The 19,253-nt window shown below is 48.9% G+C and overlaps 3 protein-coding genes across 8 annotated transcripts in view; 2 read left to right on the top strand and 1 right to left on the bottom strand.

Moving 5' to 3' along the window:
* RDH16 (retinol dehydrogenase 16) overlaps nt 1-19,253 on the top strand; it is a 31,929-nt gene that overhangs the window by 9,762 nt on the left and 2,914 nt on the right. For 4 of the 6 annotated variants that reach the window (XM_037163528.2, XM_037163530.2, XM_037163526.2 and 1 more), the window contains exons 2-5: nt 12,362-12,743; nt 14,957-15,215; nt 16,074-16,237; nt 16,672-17,587. In XM_037163528.2, the coding sequence (XP_037019423.2) occupies nt 12,431-12,743; nt 14,957-15,215; nt 16,074-16,237; nt 16,672-16,889 (954 nt within the window). In that variant the 5' untranslated portion in view covers nt 12,362-12,430 and the 3' untranslated portion in view covers nt 16,890-17,587. Of the gene's footprint in view, nt 1-4,400; nt 4,424-12,361; nt 12,744-14,956; nt 15,216-16,073; nt 16,238-16,671; nt 17,588-19,253 lie in introns of those variants that run through there. The other 2 variants (XM_053661555.1, XM_037163527.2) reach the window with 2 other exon arrangements.
* Nucleotides 285-2,416, bottom strand: GPR182 (G protein-coupled receptor 182). The gene is made up of 2 exons (XM_037163525.2): nt 2,209-2,416; nt 285-1,681 (listed from the first exon to the last, which is right to left on the bottom strand). The coding sequence occupies exon 2, from the start codon at nt 1,651-1,653 to the stop codon at nt 469-471; it is 1,185 nt and encodes a 394-aa protein (XP_037019420.2). The 5' UTR covers nt 1,654-1,681; nt 2,209-2,416; the 3' UTR covers nt 285-468.
* On the top strand, nt 11,241-11,819 carry LOC119062530 (peptidyl-prolyl cis-trans isomerase NIMA-interacting 4-like). Its single transcript, XM_037163532.2, has one exon. The coding sequence runs from the start codon at nt 11,383-11,385 to the stop codon at nt 11,773-11,775; it is 393 nt and encodes a 130-aa protein (XP_037019427.2). The 5' UTR covers nt 11,241-11,382; the 3' UTR covers nt 11,776-11,819.

Genomic DNA, 19,253 nt, shown 5'->3' with positions numbered 1-19,253 from the left:
TTGTCCCCACAGCCTGCCTGCTGTGCTGGCAGATCAACAAGTGCACAAACACAAAAGGAAAGTTTTGTGAAGTCCCTGTGGAGCTCACTCTTTCCGGGCCAGGGCGATTTCTGCAGTGCGTGCCGTTTCTGCCACACGTCTCTGTCACCTCAGCTGTTTCCCCAGTCCCAGCCTCAAGAGCAGATTTTTCAGAGATCCGGAGTTGTGGCTGTCTCTATTACTTTATTTCACCTCCCCCCCCCCCCCGTGTGTCTGCCTTAGACACAAGGACTGAGACAACCAGTACGACACCAAGGACCTGTTCTTTATCTCCCCCATCCTTCTCCCTCCCCCCTCCCCACCTGAAGATATAAGATAAAGTCAAAACTGACCCTGCATGATGCTTTGACCCTTTCTCCTGCTCCCCCAAAACCTCTCACCTATAATTCCAGCTTTCCGCTTCACAGAGGGAGGAGACTGAGCTCCACCTCAGCTGGCTGTAAGAGACTGAGGGGTGGAGATGGGTGAAGTATTCGGTGGCTGGAAGTCCAGGCTAGGATGGTGGTGGGGGCCGGCTGTGGTGGGCTGGGTGCCCTCCTTGGTGATGACGATGGAGTGCTGCGTGGAGGAGGAGGAGGAGGAAGCGCGTCGGCCTGCCCCGCTCTGGACCTTGGGAAGGTAATGGACCACAGCACTCAGCAGCCGGCCCCTGAAGCTCGGGCTGAGAAAGTTGTAAAGGATGGGGTTGATGACGCAGTGGAGCATGGAGAAGCAGTCGATGACGTCATAAAAGAAGTAGAGCAGGTGAGCCAGGTAGCAGTGGAGGGAGATGTGGATCCCGTGCAGTGTGAGCAGCAGCAGGGTCGCGTGGTAGGGAAGCCAACAGACGGCAAAGACGGTGACGTAGGCACACATCAGCAGAGAGTGGCGCCGGCCCTCAGGCCGGGCTGCCCGCCGGAGCCTGCAGGCCGTCAGCACGTTGAAGACCGCGATGAGAGCAAAAGGCAGCAAGAAGCCCAGGACGGTGGTGGACAGAGTCACCACCAGGGCCCACGTGCTGAAGGTCTCAAAAGGTGCCATGAAGAGGCACATGGGCTCAGAGCTCTCCACAAGCTGGATGTGGGCCACCTCGGGCAGTGGAATGATGGCTGAGAGCACCCAGACACCTGCACACACCGCCCGCCGCACTCGGTGCTGCTGGCGCTGCTGGGAGGGAGAGGCATTGGTAAGGGTGACGTAGCGGTCAATGCTGAGGCACACCAGGAAGAAGATGCTGCTGTACATGTTGGCAAAGTAGAAGTAGTGGGCAAAGCGGCAGGAGAAGCTGCCCCAGAGCCAGGTGTAGTCCAGCGTGACCTCCAGCATCCACACGGGCAGAGATAGGATGACGCCCAGGTCCGCTATGGCCATGTTGAGGATGTAGAGGCTCAGCAGCCCTGCCCGGCCGGCGTAGCGCCAGTTGATGCAGATCACCAGGAGGTTCTCCACCAGCCCAACCACGAAGATGGCCAAGTAGAGGACAAAGAGGACCACTCGCTTGGTGCTCTCGCTGAGCTCAATGTGGCACTCCAAAAGAGTGTGGTTGAAGAAGGAGAGCAGCTCAGTCCAGTTGTGGATCTCTCCAAAGTCATAGTCAGGCTCTGCAGTGACCCCTGTGGAAGGGCCGGACTCCATGCTGGCCGTGACTAGGACCAGCAAATGCCTGGTGGGGAGAAGAGAGGGTTGGAAGAGAAAGGAGACTTGGGTGACAGCTTTGTGTCCCCCAGGTAGCAGGTCACTGGGACCAGGAGGCTTTGGGAAAAGATTCTAGGTATGAAGAGGCAAGAAAGGGAAGATACACATTCAGACTGTGAGCTTTGACCCAAGAGCAGAGACACTTTGTTAAGGGGCCTCACGGGTGGGAGAGACCAGAAGGGTTTGTGCCCAGCCAGACCTCCTCCCAGCCGGGCCAGTCCCACCCTTCTCCAGCCTCAAGCCTGCATTTGAGGGGCTGGCTCAAGCCTGCATTTCCCTACTGGTGCTTCTCACCTTGGCCCTTTCACACTGGCCTTTCTTGGGAGGTTCTTGCTTTGTTTTGCAATTTGGGCTGTGAGTGTGGGGCATGCACACACAAATGTGTGCAACACACACACCCCTCTAATTCATCCCTGGGAACATCTGAGGATCATGTAGGAAAAGCGGTTGCTTTCAAGCCCCATTCCTTCTTCCCTGAGAGGGAGTGACACTCACCTGAGTTTCCCTCGGGAGCACCTCCAGTCTGGAAGCCCAGGGGGTCTGGGCTGCTGGGAAGCTGCGAGGAGGCTGGAGGGACTGTAGCCTCGGGGCTGGCTTTGCTTTGGGCTTCAGGGCCGCCTTTCTCATCCGGGAAGCAGATCACTGGCTGAGGCTCTGTGGGAGAGGATTGGGATTTTTCCTGCCTTCCCCCAATCCAGTTAGAGGGAAAGTCCGGCAAAAGACCAGTGTACGGGGGGTCAGGGAGGAGCCAGGCAGCAAGCATTAAAATCCAGACTCCTCCCTCACTAGATGTGAGAATTTGCCTCCTACGGCCTGGGCTCTCTCTCCTGCAAAGTGGGACAGTTTAGGGTCTACTACTGGGGGTGTGTGTGAGAATTAAATGAGCCCTGCCGGTGAAGTGCTTAGCGCAGGACGGGGCCTGTGTTTAACACTTTACATATATTTGTGTTTCCCACTCTCTAAATTACCTTGGAATCCCACTCTTTCATGTCTGCCTTCATTTCTACTAACATAGAACTAGAGAGAGGTGGGAGGGCTAAAAACATCGGAAAATCAGACTCTTAATCGCTCTGGCCCTTCTCCCCTCCCCCCCTTCCCCGGCCAATTCTCCCAGGTTTCATTTGGAGGTCTGAGTTGAGAATCTGGAGAGAGGAGAGACTGGATGTGGGGTGGGGAAGGGGCCGCGTTGAGCTTCAGGGAGACTGCATCTGGGTGGAGAGGGAACAGCATTCTTCCCCTCACGGCTTCACACTTCTAGTGAAGTGTGTGTGAGGGGGAGGGGGAGGGAGAGGGGGACTGAAAGTCACTCAGCTTCCCCCTCCCTCCAGCCCATAGGGTAACCCCTGGTGTGGGTCGTGTTGTGGGAGAACATCTTGTGTCAGCAGAGCTTCCTGCTTCTCAGGGTGCTTTCGCCTCAGTTCATCATTTGGTCCTTGAGGTGCCCCTGGGGGAAGAAAGGATGAGCTTTCTTATCCTCTGTAAGGCCCAGAGAGGTTGCCTGTCTCACAAGCCACACTGCGCAGATAGATGGCAGAGCCACCTGGCACTGGGGTCATGTAGTGTAGAATGTAGGGCGGGAACGTGTTGGCTGGAGGAGATTAGGTTCAGGTGCATTTCATCGAGGTAAAATTCCCACAACAGGGTCAATCATTGTAAAGTGTACAACTCAGCGGCATCTAGTACGCTCGCATTGTTGCGCAGCCACGATCTCAATCTAGTTCCAAACGTTTTCATTTCCCCAAAAGAAAGCCCGGTACCCATTAAGCACTCACTCCCTGTTCGCCTAGTCCCTGGCAGTATCCGTCCTGCTTTTTGTCTCTGTGGGTTTACCTATCAGGGATATTTAATATAAATGGGATCATAAATGGCCTTTGTGTCTGGTTTTGTCACTCGGCGGAATATCTTTGAGGCTCACCCGCACGGTAGCTTGTGTCGTGTTGCGTTCCTGTCCATGACCGGCTCCTAGGCCACTGCACGGAAAGGGCACATTTTGTTTATCCGTTCAGGGAGGGGATGTTTTTAAGCGCGCTAATTCATTTTGTACTACTTTTATTAAACATCACATCTGCCGCTCCAACTGCGTTAAAAAGACAGCTCGGCAGCGTCGAGCGCGTGCTCGCACTGTTGTGCGGCCGCCGCCACCAGCCGTCCTGTGGGAAGGGGTATTTTTAATCTTGCAGTTTTCTTAAAGCTTCCTTTAGAAAAGCTGTTTCTCTGCTCTCAAAACTTCTGACACTAAGTGTGTAGGGTTCCCCCTCCCCGACACCCACCAGTTTTCTAGCTCCCCAGACACCAACTGGGTATCTGATCATTTAATTCAATTCTGACACCTAGAAGTTAGTGTCAGACCTCACAGGTTGAAGGACTCAGTCCCACAGCATTGTCCTCACTTTAGGTGCCGGTCGCAAGCCATTGGTCCTCAGGGTACACACACTTCTGTCCAGCGTGGCTACAAAGTCAGGGGTTCTCGCAAAGTCCCCTTCAGTTTCAATAATTTGCTGGCATGGCTCCCAGCGCTCTGGGAGACATCCACTCACACGTAGTGATTTATTACGAAGGACCCAGCTGCACGGTCAGACAAAGCGGCAGACACCCAGTGTGAGGTCGGGAGGGTCAGGAAGCTCCTGTCCCTGCGGAGCTGGGGTGCACCACACTGGGGGCGTGCGGATGTGCTCACCAACCCAGAAGATCTCCGAACCTCATCGTTCAGGTATTTTTACAGAGGCTTCATCACATAGGCATGTTTGATTATTAAGTTAATGTCCAACCCACTCTTTCCCTATAGGATGGGGAATGGGGCTGAAAGTTGCAAGCTTCTTATGAAGGTTTGCTCTCTTTTGATGGCCATCCTCCATCCCCACGCCATCCAGGAGCCCATCAAATTCACCTCATTAGAGGAAGAGATGCTCCTATTACCCAGGAACTGGAGGTGGCGTTTGAGAAATCTGTCATGATGAGCTCTGGTGATACAAAATGTGGTTTGCTTTGATTTTCCAGACAGTTCTATTCTCTCCCTCTCCATGGGGTCTCAGTTGCTAACCTATGGATATCTTTTTTTCAGTGAGGAGCCTTATGAGATTTTTCTGTTTGTTTCCTCCTCTATGCCTTTGACCCACACAGGTGGAGACTCCACTAGACTGAGCCCCCCTATTTCTGGACTCTGTTCTCTCCACTCAGACCCATGGCCATTTCCATCCCTCTCAAGACTGCATTGTAGTGGCGCATGTCTCCTGTATCTCTGAATCTTCCACCTCAGGACCTGTTCTCTCCCATATGGCAACATCCTCTCCCCCACCCCGCCCCCAGCCCACCCGAAGTCCCACTTCCACCTGCTCCCCAGACCCTGCCCCTCACGTCCCCCAGTGTGTGTGCAGCCAGAGGCTCAGCGGGAAATCATCCTCAGGAAGCAGTAAGTGATAGCTCTGCAGTTTTCAAGTGAGTGTTTATCTTTGGAGGGAGGAGGGAGGCAGCTGGAAAGAGAGAGATGGGAAGGAAGGGAAAGAGGGAGGGGCAGGAGCTCAGGCAAAAGGATGGGGGCAAACAGCTTTGCAAGCAACAAGAGCTGCAGCAGTGAAACAATTACTGGAAATTTACTCTTTCTTCTTCCTCCTCCCATCCTCCCCTTTTGTTTTTCAACAAATGTGGACAAGACATTGTAATCAACAATCAGAAAGGAAGGAAGGTACCAGGGAGGAGTTATTGGAAGTCACAGATAAAGACAAGCAGCTTCCCAGGGTCGGTTAGGGGCCAAGGGTTTGTGCCTGGACCCTCGAAGAAGGGTCCTGCTGCCCTCCACATACGCTTTGTGGCATTTGTGATCCGAGACCCTACTTTGTGTGGCGAGGGCAGGTGGACTGGGAACAGCTCAAGGCTGAGGCAGTTGGCAATAGTTGCACTCCCATTCCCAGCCTGAGCTTCTAGGTCACTGAGTGCAGAAGCCAAGTCCAGCCCCTGCTGCTGCTTTGCCCTCTGACCGTGGCTTCCTCCTGCCAGAGAAGCAGCCTTGTCTGCCCAGCAGCACAGATAAAGGGCTCCCCAAAGAAGAATGTGTCCCAGTGACCCTGTCCTTGGCTTGGCTCAGCAGTTTCCTTCTGACTTGTGTGTCACCCAAATGCAGTGGAGGTAACACTAGTTTGGGGACTGGACTTGGCTCTGGCACCTTTATTCTACCACTTAGTAGCTGTGTGACTTCAGACAAGTTACTTTACCTTTCTCAGTCTCAACCTCTTTATATAGAAAGTGAGGATAATGATGTACAGGATACATCAGATAAAACATCAATATAGAAAGTGTGTGGCATTCAGTATGGCCCTTGTCTACTTCTTGAAGATGAGGAAGAAGAGATCCTTCCTGTGGAAACGCTCTTCAGATGGTGGGCTCCCGAGTCCCACCACCATCAGCCTTTTCCTCTAAAATGAATTGACACCACCTTCCTCTTTTATTTAGTTGTCTGGCATGGAATTTCTTGCATAGAAGATGAGAAATATTCTCAAATGCCACTATGAATTACCACAGAAGAGATGTAACAACAACTAACATTTATTGAATGCTCACCATCTGCCAGGCACAATTGCTTTTCACGTATCGCCTCATTTAATCCTCATGCTAACTTAGCAGGGCAGGCGCTGGGGTAGGCAAGGAGCTGAAGCTCTCAGGTTAGACAACTCGCCTGAGTTGCATTGCTGGTAGTTCAGTAAACCCTTATTACAGTGACACTTGACCTGGGTTTGTGGCATGTAATGGCTCTAGGTGATCTGTGAACTCCTAGACCTGAAAAGTATACAAGGGTCTGTCCAGAAAGTATCCAGACAAGTACTATGAGAACTTGAGACATTTATTGAACAAGATGCAAGATAAAAGAAACACTGTACATAGAACAGTGATGCCTCAGTCCCCTTCCAAGTAGGCACCTTGGGACCTCACACAGTTCTCCCAGTCACCATCAGCTGCCGCATTGGATTTTCCTGAATCTCATCAATGGTCTGAAATCTCTTCCCTTTCAAAGGTGACTTCAGTTTTGGGAAAAGCCAAAGGTTGCAAGGCACCAAATCTGGACTGTAGGGGGCTTAGTCACCCAGGCGATTTGATGTTTTGCTAAAAATCTCTGCATGAGATGCATGTATGAGCAGGCACATGTTGTGACAAAGCTGCCCATCACCAGTTGCCTATAATAGCAGCCTTCCGAATCATCTGAATAGTTTCCACAGGGAATGTTCAAGCTTAATGCAAAATGTGACACAGATTCGTTGCTCTACTCGCTCATTTTGAATGCGGCGGCTACATAGCACACATGCTTACTCAACAGTGTCTACTGCCCCCACTGACTAGTACAGTGATGTCGTCATTGTTCACATGTGTGAATTCCAGTCCACTCTCCTTGGCTGCCAGGCATCGATGTCACACAAACCGTTCTTGTTATATTAACAATGGTTGGACTTTTTCTGAACAGACCTCATATACAAAATTCCGAGTCATTTTTATGGGGCTTAGAACTTCCCTTAGATTTTCAAAGGAGCCCATGGTGTTCAAAAGGTTAAAAATGGCTGCCCTAGAAGAGCTTCTCATAGACAGGGGCTAGGATTAAAAAAAAAGTGGACCAAGGCATACGCTTCTGGGGAGGTGCCTCAGCCCTGGGAATTCTGGGAAATTTCTTTTAAAGACATATGTTTTATTGATGATGCTATTACAGTTATCTCATTCCCCCCGCCTTTATTCCTCTCCACCCTGCACACCCCCTCCCACCTATATTTCTCCCCTTTAGTTCATGTCCATGGTCATACATATAAGTGCTTTGGCTTCTACATTTCCCACACTATTCTTAACTTCCCCCTGTCTATTTTTTACCTACCGTTTATGCTACTTATTCTCTGTACCTTCCCCCCCTCTCCTTGTCTCACCCCCTTGCTGATAACCCTCTATGTGATCTCCATTTCTGTGATTCTGTTTCTGTTCTAGTTGTTTGCTTAGCTTTTTTTTTAGGTTCGTTTGTTAATAGCTGTGAATTTGTTGTCATTTTACTGTTCATATTTTTTATCTTCTTATCTTCTTTCACAGATAAGCCCCTTTAACATTTCATCTAATAAAGGCTTGGTGATGATGAACTCCTTGAATGTGACCTTATCTGAGAAGCACTTTATCTGCCCTTCCATTCTAAATGAAAGCTTTGCTGGATAGAACAATCTTGGATGTAGGTCCTTGCCTTTCATGACTCGGAATACTTCTTTCCAGCCCCTTCTTGCCTATAAGGTCTCTTTTGAGAAAAATCAACTGACGGTCTGATGGGAACTCCTTTGTAAGTAACTGTCTCCTTTTTTCTTGCTGCTTCTAGGATTCTCTCCTTATATTTAATCTTGGGTAATGTAATTATGATGTGCCTTGATGTGTTCCTCCTTGGGCTCAACTTCTTTGGGACTCTCTGAGCTTCCTGGACTTCCTGAAAGTCTATTGCCTTTGCCAGATCAGGGAAGTTCTCCTTCATTATTTGTTCAAATAAGTTTTCAATTTTTTGGTCTTCCTCTTCTCCTCCTGGCACCCCTGTGATTTGGATGTTGGAACATTTAAAGTTGTCCCAGAGGTTCCTAAGCCTCTCCTAATTTTTTTGAATTCTTGTTTCTGCATTCTGTTCTTGTTGAATGTTTCTTTCTTCCTTCTGGTCCAAACCATTGATTTGAGTCCCTGTTTCCTTCCCTTCACTGTTGGTGCCCTGTACATTTTTCTTTATTTCACTTTTCATAGTCTTCACTTTTTCCTCTATTTTGTGACAATACACAACCAATCCTATGAGTATCCTGATCACCAGTGTTTTGAACTGTGCATCTGATAGGTTTGAACTGTGCATCTGATAGTGGCTATCTCTTTGTCCCTAGTTATATTTTTTCTGGAGCTTTGATCTCTTCTTTCATTTGGGCCATTTTTTTTTTATCTGGGCACACCTATTATGAAGTAAAGGGTGGAGCCTTAGGTGTTCACCAGGGTGGGGAAAGGGTTGTTGCTGTGTTGTGATGCTGTTTGTGGGGGAGAGATCCAAGAGGAACCGTGCTGCTTGCTGTGCTCTCTGTCAGTTTTCAGACTTCCCTCGCTACCCACAATCAAATTGGGCCTTCTGATGCTGATTCCCAGGTGGGTGGTTTTGTGTACTAAGGGGTTTTTTTTTAGATTTTATTTATTTGTTATTTATTTTTAGAGAGAGGGGAAGGGAGGGAGAAAGAGAGGGAGAGAAACATCAATGTGTGGTTGCCTTTCACATGGCCTCCACTGGAAACCTGGCCTGCAACCCAGGCACGTGCCCTGACCAGGAATTGAACTACCGACCCTTTGGTTCACAGCCCACACTCAGTCCACTGAGATACACCAGCCAGGGCTATGAACTAAGGGTTTTTTTAGTCAGAGGTTTTGAAGCTTTATTTCCCCACACTGGAACCCTGGGTTGTGTGGTGTGCCTCACTCCCCAGTTGTTCCTCCTGGTTTATCTGCACAGAAATGCGGGACTGCCCTGTCTATCAGCCACCGCCTTGCCACCCAGGTCCTCTGGCTGCTGCCTTGCTGCAAGTCTTGTCTGCCAAGTTGTCCGTCTCCGCCCCTCCTACCAGTCTGAATGAATGTTTTTTCTTTAACTCTTTGGTTGTCGGACTTCTATACAGTTCGACTTTCTGGCAGTTCTGGTTGTTTTTTGTTTTTAATTTTGTTGTTGTTCTTCTTTTGGTTGAGTGAGGAGGCACAGTGTGTCTACCCACACCTCCATCTTGGCCAGAAGTCCTCTGGGAAATTTCTTGAGTGAAGGAGAAAGTCCTCTTCACAGAGGCTGAGAGAAGCATGAGATGATGTGAGAAGGGTTTGAGAAAGTGATGGTAAATTGCCTTTGCTTGCTAGCCCTCATCCTTCCACAAGAAGAAAGAACAGCTGTTTCCTCTCTGTGACTTCCCAAGAGTGTGTGTGTGTGTTTGTGTGTTTAAGGGATGTGCAACGTTAGTCTAAGGATGACGATGCTTGGGGAGACTGATAGAGACCCGAAGGGCCCTAGGTACCATTGTCCCAGGAAAACTGATGGCCTCCCAGTATGCCTCAGCTCTTCTCCCACCCTTCAGTTTCCATTCCCTACCGTTCCTCCCTCAGATTCCCCCACCTTCTGATCCCTGGTTCCCACCCCATGGTCTCTGCAGATGTGTTGACAGTCCCTCGATGATTCCAGACTTATTCAGTTTTAACTAACTTTTGTTTAGTGCCTAATGTGTGCTGGACAGAAATTCCCCTTGAATTCTCCGGTGCTTCCTAAGGCCCTGACTTCCTAAGGTTTTACCATTTTGATGACAACATATGGTTTCTTAGACTCCTTGGGAGTTGGAGTTGGAGTCGTCTTCACTCTCCTCCCTCACTATAAACAGGAGGGAAATGGAGGTTTGGGGAATCTCATATTGTCAGACAATGTAAGAAATGCAGGAGAAAAGGCAGAATGGAGCAGGATATTGCAGTGTCATCTACCTCCTAGTATCTCTGTAAGATGCTAGGCACTGCCAGGTGCTGGAAATGTAAACACGACGAAACCCAGACCCTTCCATGCAGAGGCTTCGGGTCAGTGTTCTGGTATTCAGTGCCCACGGGCAAAGTCAACTGGCTTTATTAAAATGAAGCCATTGCTTCACACTTAACCTGGAGCATCTGGATTTCTTTCATTTCCCTTCCCCCAAAACAATGATCATTGAGCCATTTGGTAGCACTGGAGGAAAGTTGTTCAAGAGGTTTGGGCCCACCTCCAGGAATCCTCTCCAGAAGATCAGGGAACAATGGACAGGTTGGGTCTCCGATCTGAGACTGTCCTTTCTGAAGGACACAAACTACTGATGCTTTACTGCCCGGCTTCTCCGGGGCTACAGCTGAGGGGCCTGGCTGCAGTGGAGGGAGAACTGTACTGGCAAAGAGGTCCAGTGTAACCCAGCCTCAAAGTCCCTCTGAGCCTCCACCAGCCTGTCCTCCCAGGCCTCTTTTCCTGAGAAGGGGGTCCGGTCATTTCTGGGAATGTGAGCAGGATCCAGGCTCAGTTGGGTCAATGCCACAGTGGTGCCACGAGGAGGCTGTCCCACTCCCGGCTTCGTTCCACTTGCCAGTCCACCCCATTTTAGGAAATGGTTTCCTCAGGCTCACTCTGAAGCCCCTCAAGGACAGCTGTTCTGGGCTCCAGTCTCTAGTCCTTTCTTTAGTCTCCTGAGGGGGCAGCTCCCTCCACCTGCTATCACCCTGAGACAACCCAAAATGAGACACTAGCAGTTATTGGGGTTTGCAGTTCTCCCCGATAGTGAAGTTAAGGACCCATCCTTGATTTCTTTCCAAGTCAGTCATTTCTGCCTTTGGAGCCCTTGTCTGCGTCTGGATTCTGCCTGCGAGGCTATCAGGGGGAGCCTCAGCCCAGGACTGGCAGAGGGCCAGGTAATCAACACCAGGGCTGGAGACAGGCCATCTTCATGAAGTGAGAAGGTGACGACTATTAGGGTCACTTTTTTAAACTCCTTTCTTTCAGCCCTCCCAGGCTCTGGTAGAAGCTCCACTGAGTGAGCCCACCCCATTCCCTTCTCCCTTCCTTACCTTTGAGCTCAGACACCGTCATTTTCTCCTGAACACCTTTCTGCTACTGACAGTTACTGTGTCAGTAAGGGTCTTGAATTTCAAGTTTCACAGATGCCACCTAAAGGAAAAAGCGGTTCTGGAAAAGGGGGCAAAGGGGCAGTGTCTGGGAGTGACAGTTCTGACGAGAAGTCTCAGGGTCCCAAAGATGGTGGCAATGCAGCAAAGGTCAGGCACATTCTGTGCAAGAAACACGGAAAAATCGTGGAAGCCTTGGAAAAGTTAAAGTCTGGAATGAAATTCAGTGAAGTGGCCACACAATGTAGTGAGGATAAAGCCAGGCAAGGGGACGACCTGGGTGGGATGACCAGAGTGTCCATGGTGGGACCATTTCACAAAGCAGCATTTGCTTTGCCTGTAAGTGGCCTAGACAAGCCTGTTTTAATGGACCCTCCAGTTAAGACAAAATTTGGATATCATATCATTATGGTTGAAGGGAGAAAATAAAATTATATGGAATACAAAAAAAGGGAGGGGTCTTTATACTCTTTTCCTTCTCCTCCTAATTCTGGAAACTGATGAAGCTTATTAGTGAATTATGTGCTGAGCCATATGAGGGGACCCAAGGCTCAGAGGCTATGCCAGTGGCCAAGGTGACACAGCAGTTGGAGCAGACCTGGGTTTCGAACCCAAGTGTGTCTTGATTCATAGTGTGTCCTCTTTGTAGAATCTACAGTAGGTCAGAGGACAAGGGTTCCAGACTGGAGCAGGCAAAAGACAGGAAGACAGTTCTGTACCATGAGGCCAGGATCATAGGGGGCTCCAGAGAGTGTGTGTATGTGTGTGTGTGAGAGAGAGAGAGTATGATAGGGTTGGTGGAGTGGGAGGACCAGGAGAAGGTGGTTGAGGAAAGTACATGTAGATCAAGGGGTAGTCTGAATGCGACGAGCTGTCAGTAATGGTGTAAGTGTGCCAGAGATCACATGAGTTGGGGCTAGAATCAATACCAGACTTGGTAAACAGGAACGATCTGAGGATTCCATGCCAGAAGCCTGGAGCTTGGTGTGCTAACTCATATCCTGTGTGTCCTTAGGTCCTCCTGACTGCACACGGGCTACCTTCGTGTTTCACTTTTGCCTGCCTGCCTATCCCCTGCAAAGCCATGTGGCTGTACCTGGCGGCTCTCGTGGGCTTGTACTACCTTCTTCGCTGGTACCGGGAAAGACAGGTGGTGAGCCACCTCCAAGACAAGTATGTCTTCATCACGGGCTGTGACTCAGGCTTCGGGAACCTACTGGCCAGGCAGCTGGACCTGCGAGGCTTGAAGGTACTGGCCGCATGTCTGACAAAGAAGGGGGCTGAGCAGCTGAGGAGCCAGGCGTCAGACAGGCTGGCGACAGTGATCCTGGACATCACCAAGACAGAGAGCATTGCTGCAGCCACCCAGTGGGTAAAGGAGCATGTAGGGGACAGAGGTACTTCACAGATTTCTCAACTCTGAGTCTTTTCTCTCAGTGAAGGGAAGACCCCTTGTCTGCTACTTGGGAAAGATTCCCAAGGTCTTTTCTGGGACTTGAAGTCATACCAGCTTTCTTCACCTCACCCAGCTTATCAGCCAAGTCTTTTCTCTTTCCATGGCCCCCCACACCTCCCAACCTTGGAGCTCTGCAGTTTTGGGGAGAGTTTGGGCTGATGAGAATTTGTCCTGGCAGAATCCTGTCTCTGGTGTCCCCTTTTCTCTCAGCAAAGGTTCTGGATTTCTAGATACTGAGTGCCGTGGAGAAACCGAGTTCCACTTTCTGGAGGAGGGGTGGAGGAGAAGGCACTAGCCTGAGGCTTGAATGGGTGGCTAGGGGACAGCATGGGAGCCGGGCCCCTGTTCTCGGCACATCAGTGTCTTCATGCTGGTGACTTATAATCATCCAACCAGGGAGTCGATGTCACCCATTTTCAGATGATGACACTGAACTCTCAGGACTCACCTAAGAAAGGTCAGGAAATCAGTGCGGGGTCACTCACTCCTCTCTCTCTCATTCCTAAACTACAGCTATGCCTGTCCAATTATGGGGAAGAAAAGAACATCATTTTCCTTATCTAAGTATGAATGTACAACATGATCAATGTGGAAAATACAGAAAAGGGCAGGGATTAAAAAAACCTCACCCTAAATCTCACTACCTAAAGATGAGTGCCATTAACATTCTGATATACCGTATTGTTTGGACTATAAGACACAAGTTTGGGAGGGAAAGCAGGGTATGTCTTATAGTCCAAATGTAGCTTATCTGGCTCGCTGGGGGGGCAGCGGCAGTGGAGTGGGGTCACAGGAGGCAGCAGCAGGGTCGGTGCTGTATTTTTCTCCCAAATTGTGGGGGCATGTGTCTTATAGTCCAAAAAATAGGGTACATGGTGTTATATTTTGCACATAGTTGACAAATCCTTTGCATTAAAAGAAGATGAACAATTTTATAGCATGGTGAAAATTTCTATAAAAACTTAATTTTTAATGATTGAGACATTTCTATCCTTCTGAATAACATGATTTACTAAAGCAGTATTTTATGGTCTAATATGAAATTATTTTCTACATTTTATTCTTCATATTCAGCATAAAAATATCTTGGGAAACTTATTTTTACTCAAATCTCTATCTGTAACCATGTACATTAATTGGGTTCTTTGAAGGAAAATATATGCTGGGAGAATATGATTCCTACAAGGGCAGGGCCTATGTGAGAAGGCCAGGGACTCCACTCTGAGCCAGTACTTCCAGAGTCCCCACCACCAGCCGTTGTCCCGTGTCCCCCTGATCTCTGCTCCTGCTGCCCTGCCGCCTGTCGCCGGTAAATCTTGACATCTCTGGGACTGTGCCTTTGGATCTTGCAGAGAGATTTCCATGAAGCAGGGGGCACTGTGGGCCAGATGTCTGGGGGGCCAGGGTCTCCTGCACAGATGAGAGGGGAAGGTGGAGTTGACCGTCAGAGTTGACCGGGTCTCGGAATGAGGTCTGTGCCTGCAGGTAGGAAGGGCAGCCTGGGTCTGCCTGAGAGCCCGCCCTCCGTAGCTCTGTGTCCATGCAGGGTGTGTCCAGACCAACAGCCCGAGGTCAGTCACAGACCTGCTCTCCACGGTTCTCCACCCCTGAGGTTTCTGATCTGTTTTACCCAATCAAATTGTCCCCAGATATTACCCATATTTTCTACTGTTGTCTTTTATATAATGTGGTTTTCTTTCTCTTCCACTCCACTCTTCATTCTCTGTCTGTATCTCTCTCTTTCCCTCATTGATAGTCACTGAACACTCACTAAGGAAACAGTCCAGAAACCTGAAAATGTGGGTGAATAATTATACTGTCTGCAAGGACAGCACCGATGTGTGAAACCCAAGCATGACCCTGCGACCCACACTATGGACTCGCTAGATTTCATCCACACCAGTCCTGCTTCACCAATTTCCTCTACGAGGCTGGACAGGAGGACTAAATCAGAAGGAAGGCATATCTCTGTTGCCAACAGCTTACAGGATCAGCACTGCCTCCAGCCCTGCTGGCGGCACTTAGTTATCTATTCTACCCTCTCCCCATGCCACCTCCTTACAGGGTCCCCACTGGGTTAGCAGGTGAACTGGACCACAGCTGTGTCCTCACTGCATGTCCTCAGCAGTTGCTTTCTCTCCTCTGTGTGCCCAGGACTCTGGGGCCTGGTGAATAATGCTGGCATCTCCACGCCCACGGCACCCAACGAGTGGCTGACCAAACAGGACTTCATAAAAATTCTCGATGTGAACCTGTTGGGGATGATCGAGGTGACCCTGAGCCTGCTTCCCCTGGTGAGGAAGGCAAGAGGCCGTGTGGTCAACGTCTCCAGCATCATGGGTCGTGTGTCCATGTATGGTGGGGGCTACTGCATCTCCAAGTATGGTGTTGAGGCCTTCTCGGACTCCCTCAGGTACTGGGCTGGGACAGAGGCCCCCCTTGGTCCTCTTGCTTCTGTGCTTCAGGGGAGCCTTTTCCAAGGGGTTGTTGATTTCACATAGCCTCAGAGTCTCTTCCTTCTAGCTCCTTTTCTCTTGCTTTGTGCCAGGCATTTGTTGGGAAGCACCTATTTATCTTCTGGGGGTTGGGATGGGCTCCAGGACATTAAAGTTTGATTCAGGCTGTCCCTGTTCATAGTCAGAAAGCATCTGGGGCAGAATTAGAACCAATACTATTCAGCTGTGTGGCCCATTCATGTATATAATTGCTGTGATACTTGGGTGCTGGGAGGCCTATTAGCAGGGAAGCACTTTATTGAGGGAGCTTCTCCATCACATCAGCAGGAGAGACTGCACTGGCTGCAGGGCTGAGGATGGCTGTGATGTGGAGGAGCTGAGCCCACAGGCAGGCAGATGCTCCTGGAGGCCAGGTGGCCTGGAGGTTGACCTGGGTTGGGAAGAAGAGGGAGGGAATTTAGGAGTACAGGAAGGATAAAACGGGTACAGCCCAGGTTTTAATTGCATGTGACAGATATACAAGGACATAGAATTTAAGTGGCACCTTTCAGCAGAATTGGTAGGATTTAGAGTTAGAAGCAAATGTATATAAAACTTGGAAAAATACTCAAACTCTGCTGAGAGGCACTACCATCATCATACACTTCCCCCTCCTGTGCTACACTTCACAGCTTCCCTGAGTTTTGAGCTTAGTCTACTGCAACCCTATATTGATGTTTTATTTGTTGGTTTTTTCCTGGTATTGTGCATGTGTGTGTGTGTGTGTGTGTAAAAGACTTCTGAAGTCCTTGCCCCTCTGCTTGTGTGCCTTGCAGGAGGGAACTCTCCCACTTTGCAGTGAAAGTGGCAATCATCGAGCCCGGTTACTTCAAGACTGCTTTGTCAAATCCTGAGATGATTTCTAGGGGCTTCCAGGAGGCATGGGATCGGGCCAGCCCAGAGGTGAAGGAGATCTATGGAGAGAAGTTCCTGGGGGCCTGTGAGTGAGCTGTGTGGGTCATGGGGACAGAAGCAAACCACTTTCTGGAAACCTGGTTTACAGTCAGTACCACCTACAGTCTCAGGTTCAACCTTAGTGCTCTGACTCACCCACAAACAGGGGACCTTTGGTTCCATCTCCATAGTTCCACATGGTCCAACTGGTAACCCAAGGAAGGGATCCAGGCTTATCAGAGCAGGCACTAGTGTCTTATGTGAACTTCTCATTGTGTTGAGGAGGAAACTAAAGCCAGAGAGAAAAGATACTTGTGTAAAATAGTTGTGCCTGAGGTAGGAGTGAGACACTCTCTGAGGAATTTGGGTGGATTCACTGTGTAGATGGCCAGGAATTCTAGAAACTCATTCTATAAGTTGATTTTAATGTGGGAGTGTTGGAGGTGGGAATATATCTGGATTCTTTCTCATTCTGGACAGGTGTGAAATCAATGGAATTGTTGGAAAAAATGTGCACGAAGGACCTGTCCTTGGTGACGGACTGCATGGAACATGCCCTGATCGCCTGCCATCCCCGCACCCGATACTCATGTGGCTGGGACTGCAAGCTCGTCTACCTTCCCATGAGCTACATGCCCACTTTCCTGGCGGATGCCATCGTCTACTGGAACAGACCAAGGCCCATTAAGGCTCTGTGATTCATAACTGTGGTGCATAGTAAGGAAGAGTTGGGTACTATGTGAGGGAAGGGATGCATCTGTGGAGAGAAGTATGGTACATTTTGCTCACATTCTCAGTAATGTTACTTAAGTAAAATTAAATAATTAACTCAAAGAATATGCATTTCCTTAAGGCCAGGGAAGTTTTCTGAGCAGAGCAGGGACTAATATTGCAGGGCCTTGTTCTCTTTCCAGTATCCCCAAGGTCAAACTCTGCCTGCCCCCACCTCCCTCACCATCCCCAACTCACCGATCACCCTGTACCTGCTGACCTTGTTGTGTCTTTTCCCTCTGTCTCTTCCAGAGAGGTCTTCTGAAAGCTGAGTGGACTGGGAACCTAGTGGGATGTGGCAAGGATGGCCTTTGGGAGGGTGAAAGGGGCCATTGACACTTCCTGGAGCCAAGGGTTCAGTCTACACTAAGGTGTGGCACCTGGTCTCCGCATCTTTCCCCAAAGCCTGCACCATTCACTCCAGGGTGAAATTTGGAATTTCCCAACAGAGAAGATGAACTTGGCTTCCTGAGCAGATAGTGCCTTGGAATTAATGCAGGTTGTTTCAAAGCTGGTCTCTTGGTGTTCAGTGCAGGCTTGTCTCTACTCACCCTATCCTGGGATGTCAAGTGTATCTCTCCAACCAGGGTGTGGCAAGTAATTATTCACGGCTTTCTTTCCCTCATTTCTTGTTTTCCTGTTTCCTTTCTCTTCTCTAGTTTTCCCTTTATTTCTGTGTCTTACTCATTTCTTTCTGCCTATCTATGTCTCTCTCCTATACAATATTGTTGAATAGGACTTCCAGCCAAGATGGAGGTGTAGGTAGACACACTGTGCCTCCTCACACAACCAAAAGAGGGACAACAAACAATTTAAAAACAAAAAACAACCAGAACTGACAGAAAATTGAACTCTATGGAAGTTCAACAACTAAGGAGATAAAGAAGAAACATCCAGACCAGTAGGAGGGGCGGAGACAGGCAGCCAGGTGGAGAGGGCTAGGGGCAAGGTGGTGGCTGGCAGGCCCAGCAAGGCAGCAGATTGTGGACTGGGTGATCCCACATTTGTGTGCAGATAAATGGAGAGGAACAACTGGAGAGTGAGACCGCACAATGCAGGGTCCCAGTGCAGGGAAATAAAGCCTCAAACCACTGATTGAAAACACCTGTGGGGGTTGAGATGGCAGCAGGAGAAACTCTCAGCCACACAAGACAGTTTCTTGGAGAGACCCACAGGGTCCTAAAATGCACACAAGCTCACCCACTGGGAATCAGCACTAGAAGGGTCCAATTTGCTTATGGGTATTGAGGGAAATGACTGAAAACCAGCAGAGAGCAGAGCAAGTAGCATTGTTCACTCTCAGACCCGTCCCCCACAAACAGCATCACAACACAGCAATGTAGGTTGCCCCACCCTAGTGAGTACTAAGGCCCTGCCCCTTACTTCCTAACAGGTGTGCCCAGACAAATAAAATGGTCCAAATGAAAGAACAGATCAAAGCCCCAGAAAAAATATAACTAAGTGACAAAGAGAGAGGCCAGCCTATCAGATGCACAGTTCAAAACACTGATAATCAGGATGCTCACAGAATTGGTTAAATATGGTTGCAAATTAGATTAAAAAATGAAGGCTATGCTAAGTGAAATAAAGGAAAATGTACAGGGCACCAAGAGTGAAGAGAAGGAAACAGGGACTCAAATCAGTGGTTTGGACCAGAAGAAAGAAAGAAACATTCAACCAGAACAAAATGAAGAAATAAGAATTCAAAAAAAAAAAAAGAAGGAGAGGCTTAGGAACCTCTGGGACATCTCTAAATGTCCCAACATCTGAATCATAGGGGTGCCAGAAGGAGAAGAGGAAGACCAAGAAATTGAAAACTTATTTGAACAAATAATGTAGGAGAACTTCCCCAATCTAGCAAAGGAAATAGACTTTCAGGAAGTCCAGGAAGCTCAGAGAGTCCCCAAGAAGTTGGACCCAAAGAAGAACACATCAAGGCACATCATAATTATATTACCCAAGATTAAAGGTAAGGAGAGAATCTTTAAAGCAGCAATAGAAAAGAAGACAGTTACCTACAAAGAAATTCCCATCAGACTGTCAGCTGATTTCTCAAAAGAAACCTTGCAAGTAAGAAGGGGCTGGAAAGAAATATTGAAAGTCACAAAAGGCAAGACCTACATCCAAGATTGCTCTATCCAGCAAATTTAGAATGGAAGGGCAGATAAACTACTTCTCAGATAAGGTCAAGTTAAAGTACTTCATCACCAAGCCCTTATTATATGAAATGTTAAAGGGACTTATCTAAGAAAAAGAAGATAAAAAATATGAATAATAAAATGACAACGAAC

Source organism: Artibeus jamaicensis, unplaced genomic scaffold (assembly GCF_021234435.1).
Source record: "Artibeus jamaicensis isolate MK-2021 breed Jamaican fruit bat unplaced genomic scaffold, CSHL_Jam_final contig_233, whole genome shotgun sequence".
NCBI lineage: Eukaryota > Metazoa > Chordata > Mammalia > Chiroptera > Phyllostomidae > Artibeus > Artibeus jamaicensis.
This window is presented reverse-complemented; position numbering and strand designations above follow the sequence as displayed.

Coding starts and splice junctions, on each gene's coding strand:
- GPR182 (XM_037163525.2), bottom strand. CDS start 1,653: ATGGAGTCCGGCCCTTCCACAGGGGTCACTGCAGAGCCTGACTATGAC.
- LOC119062530 (XM_037163532.2), top strand. CDS start 11,383: ATGCCACCTAAAGGAAAAAGCGGTTCTGGAAAAGGGGGCAAAGGGGCA.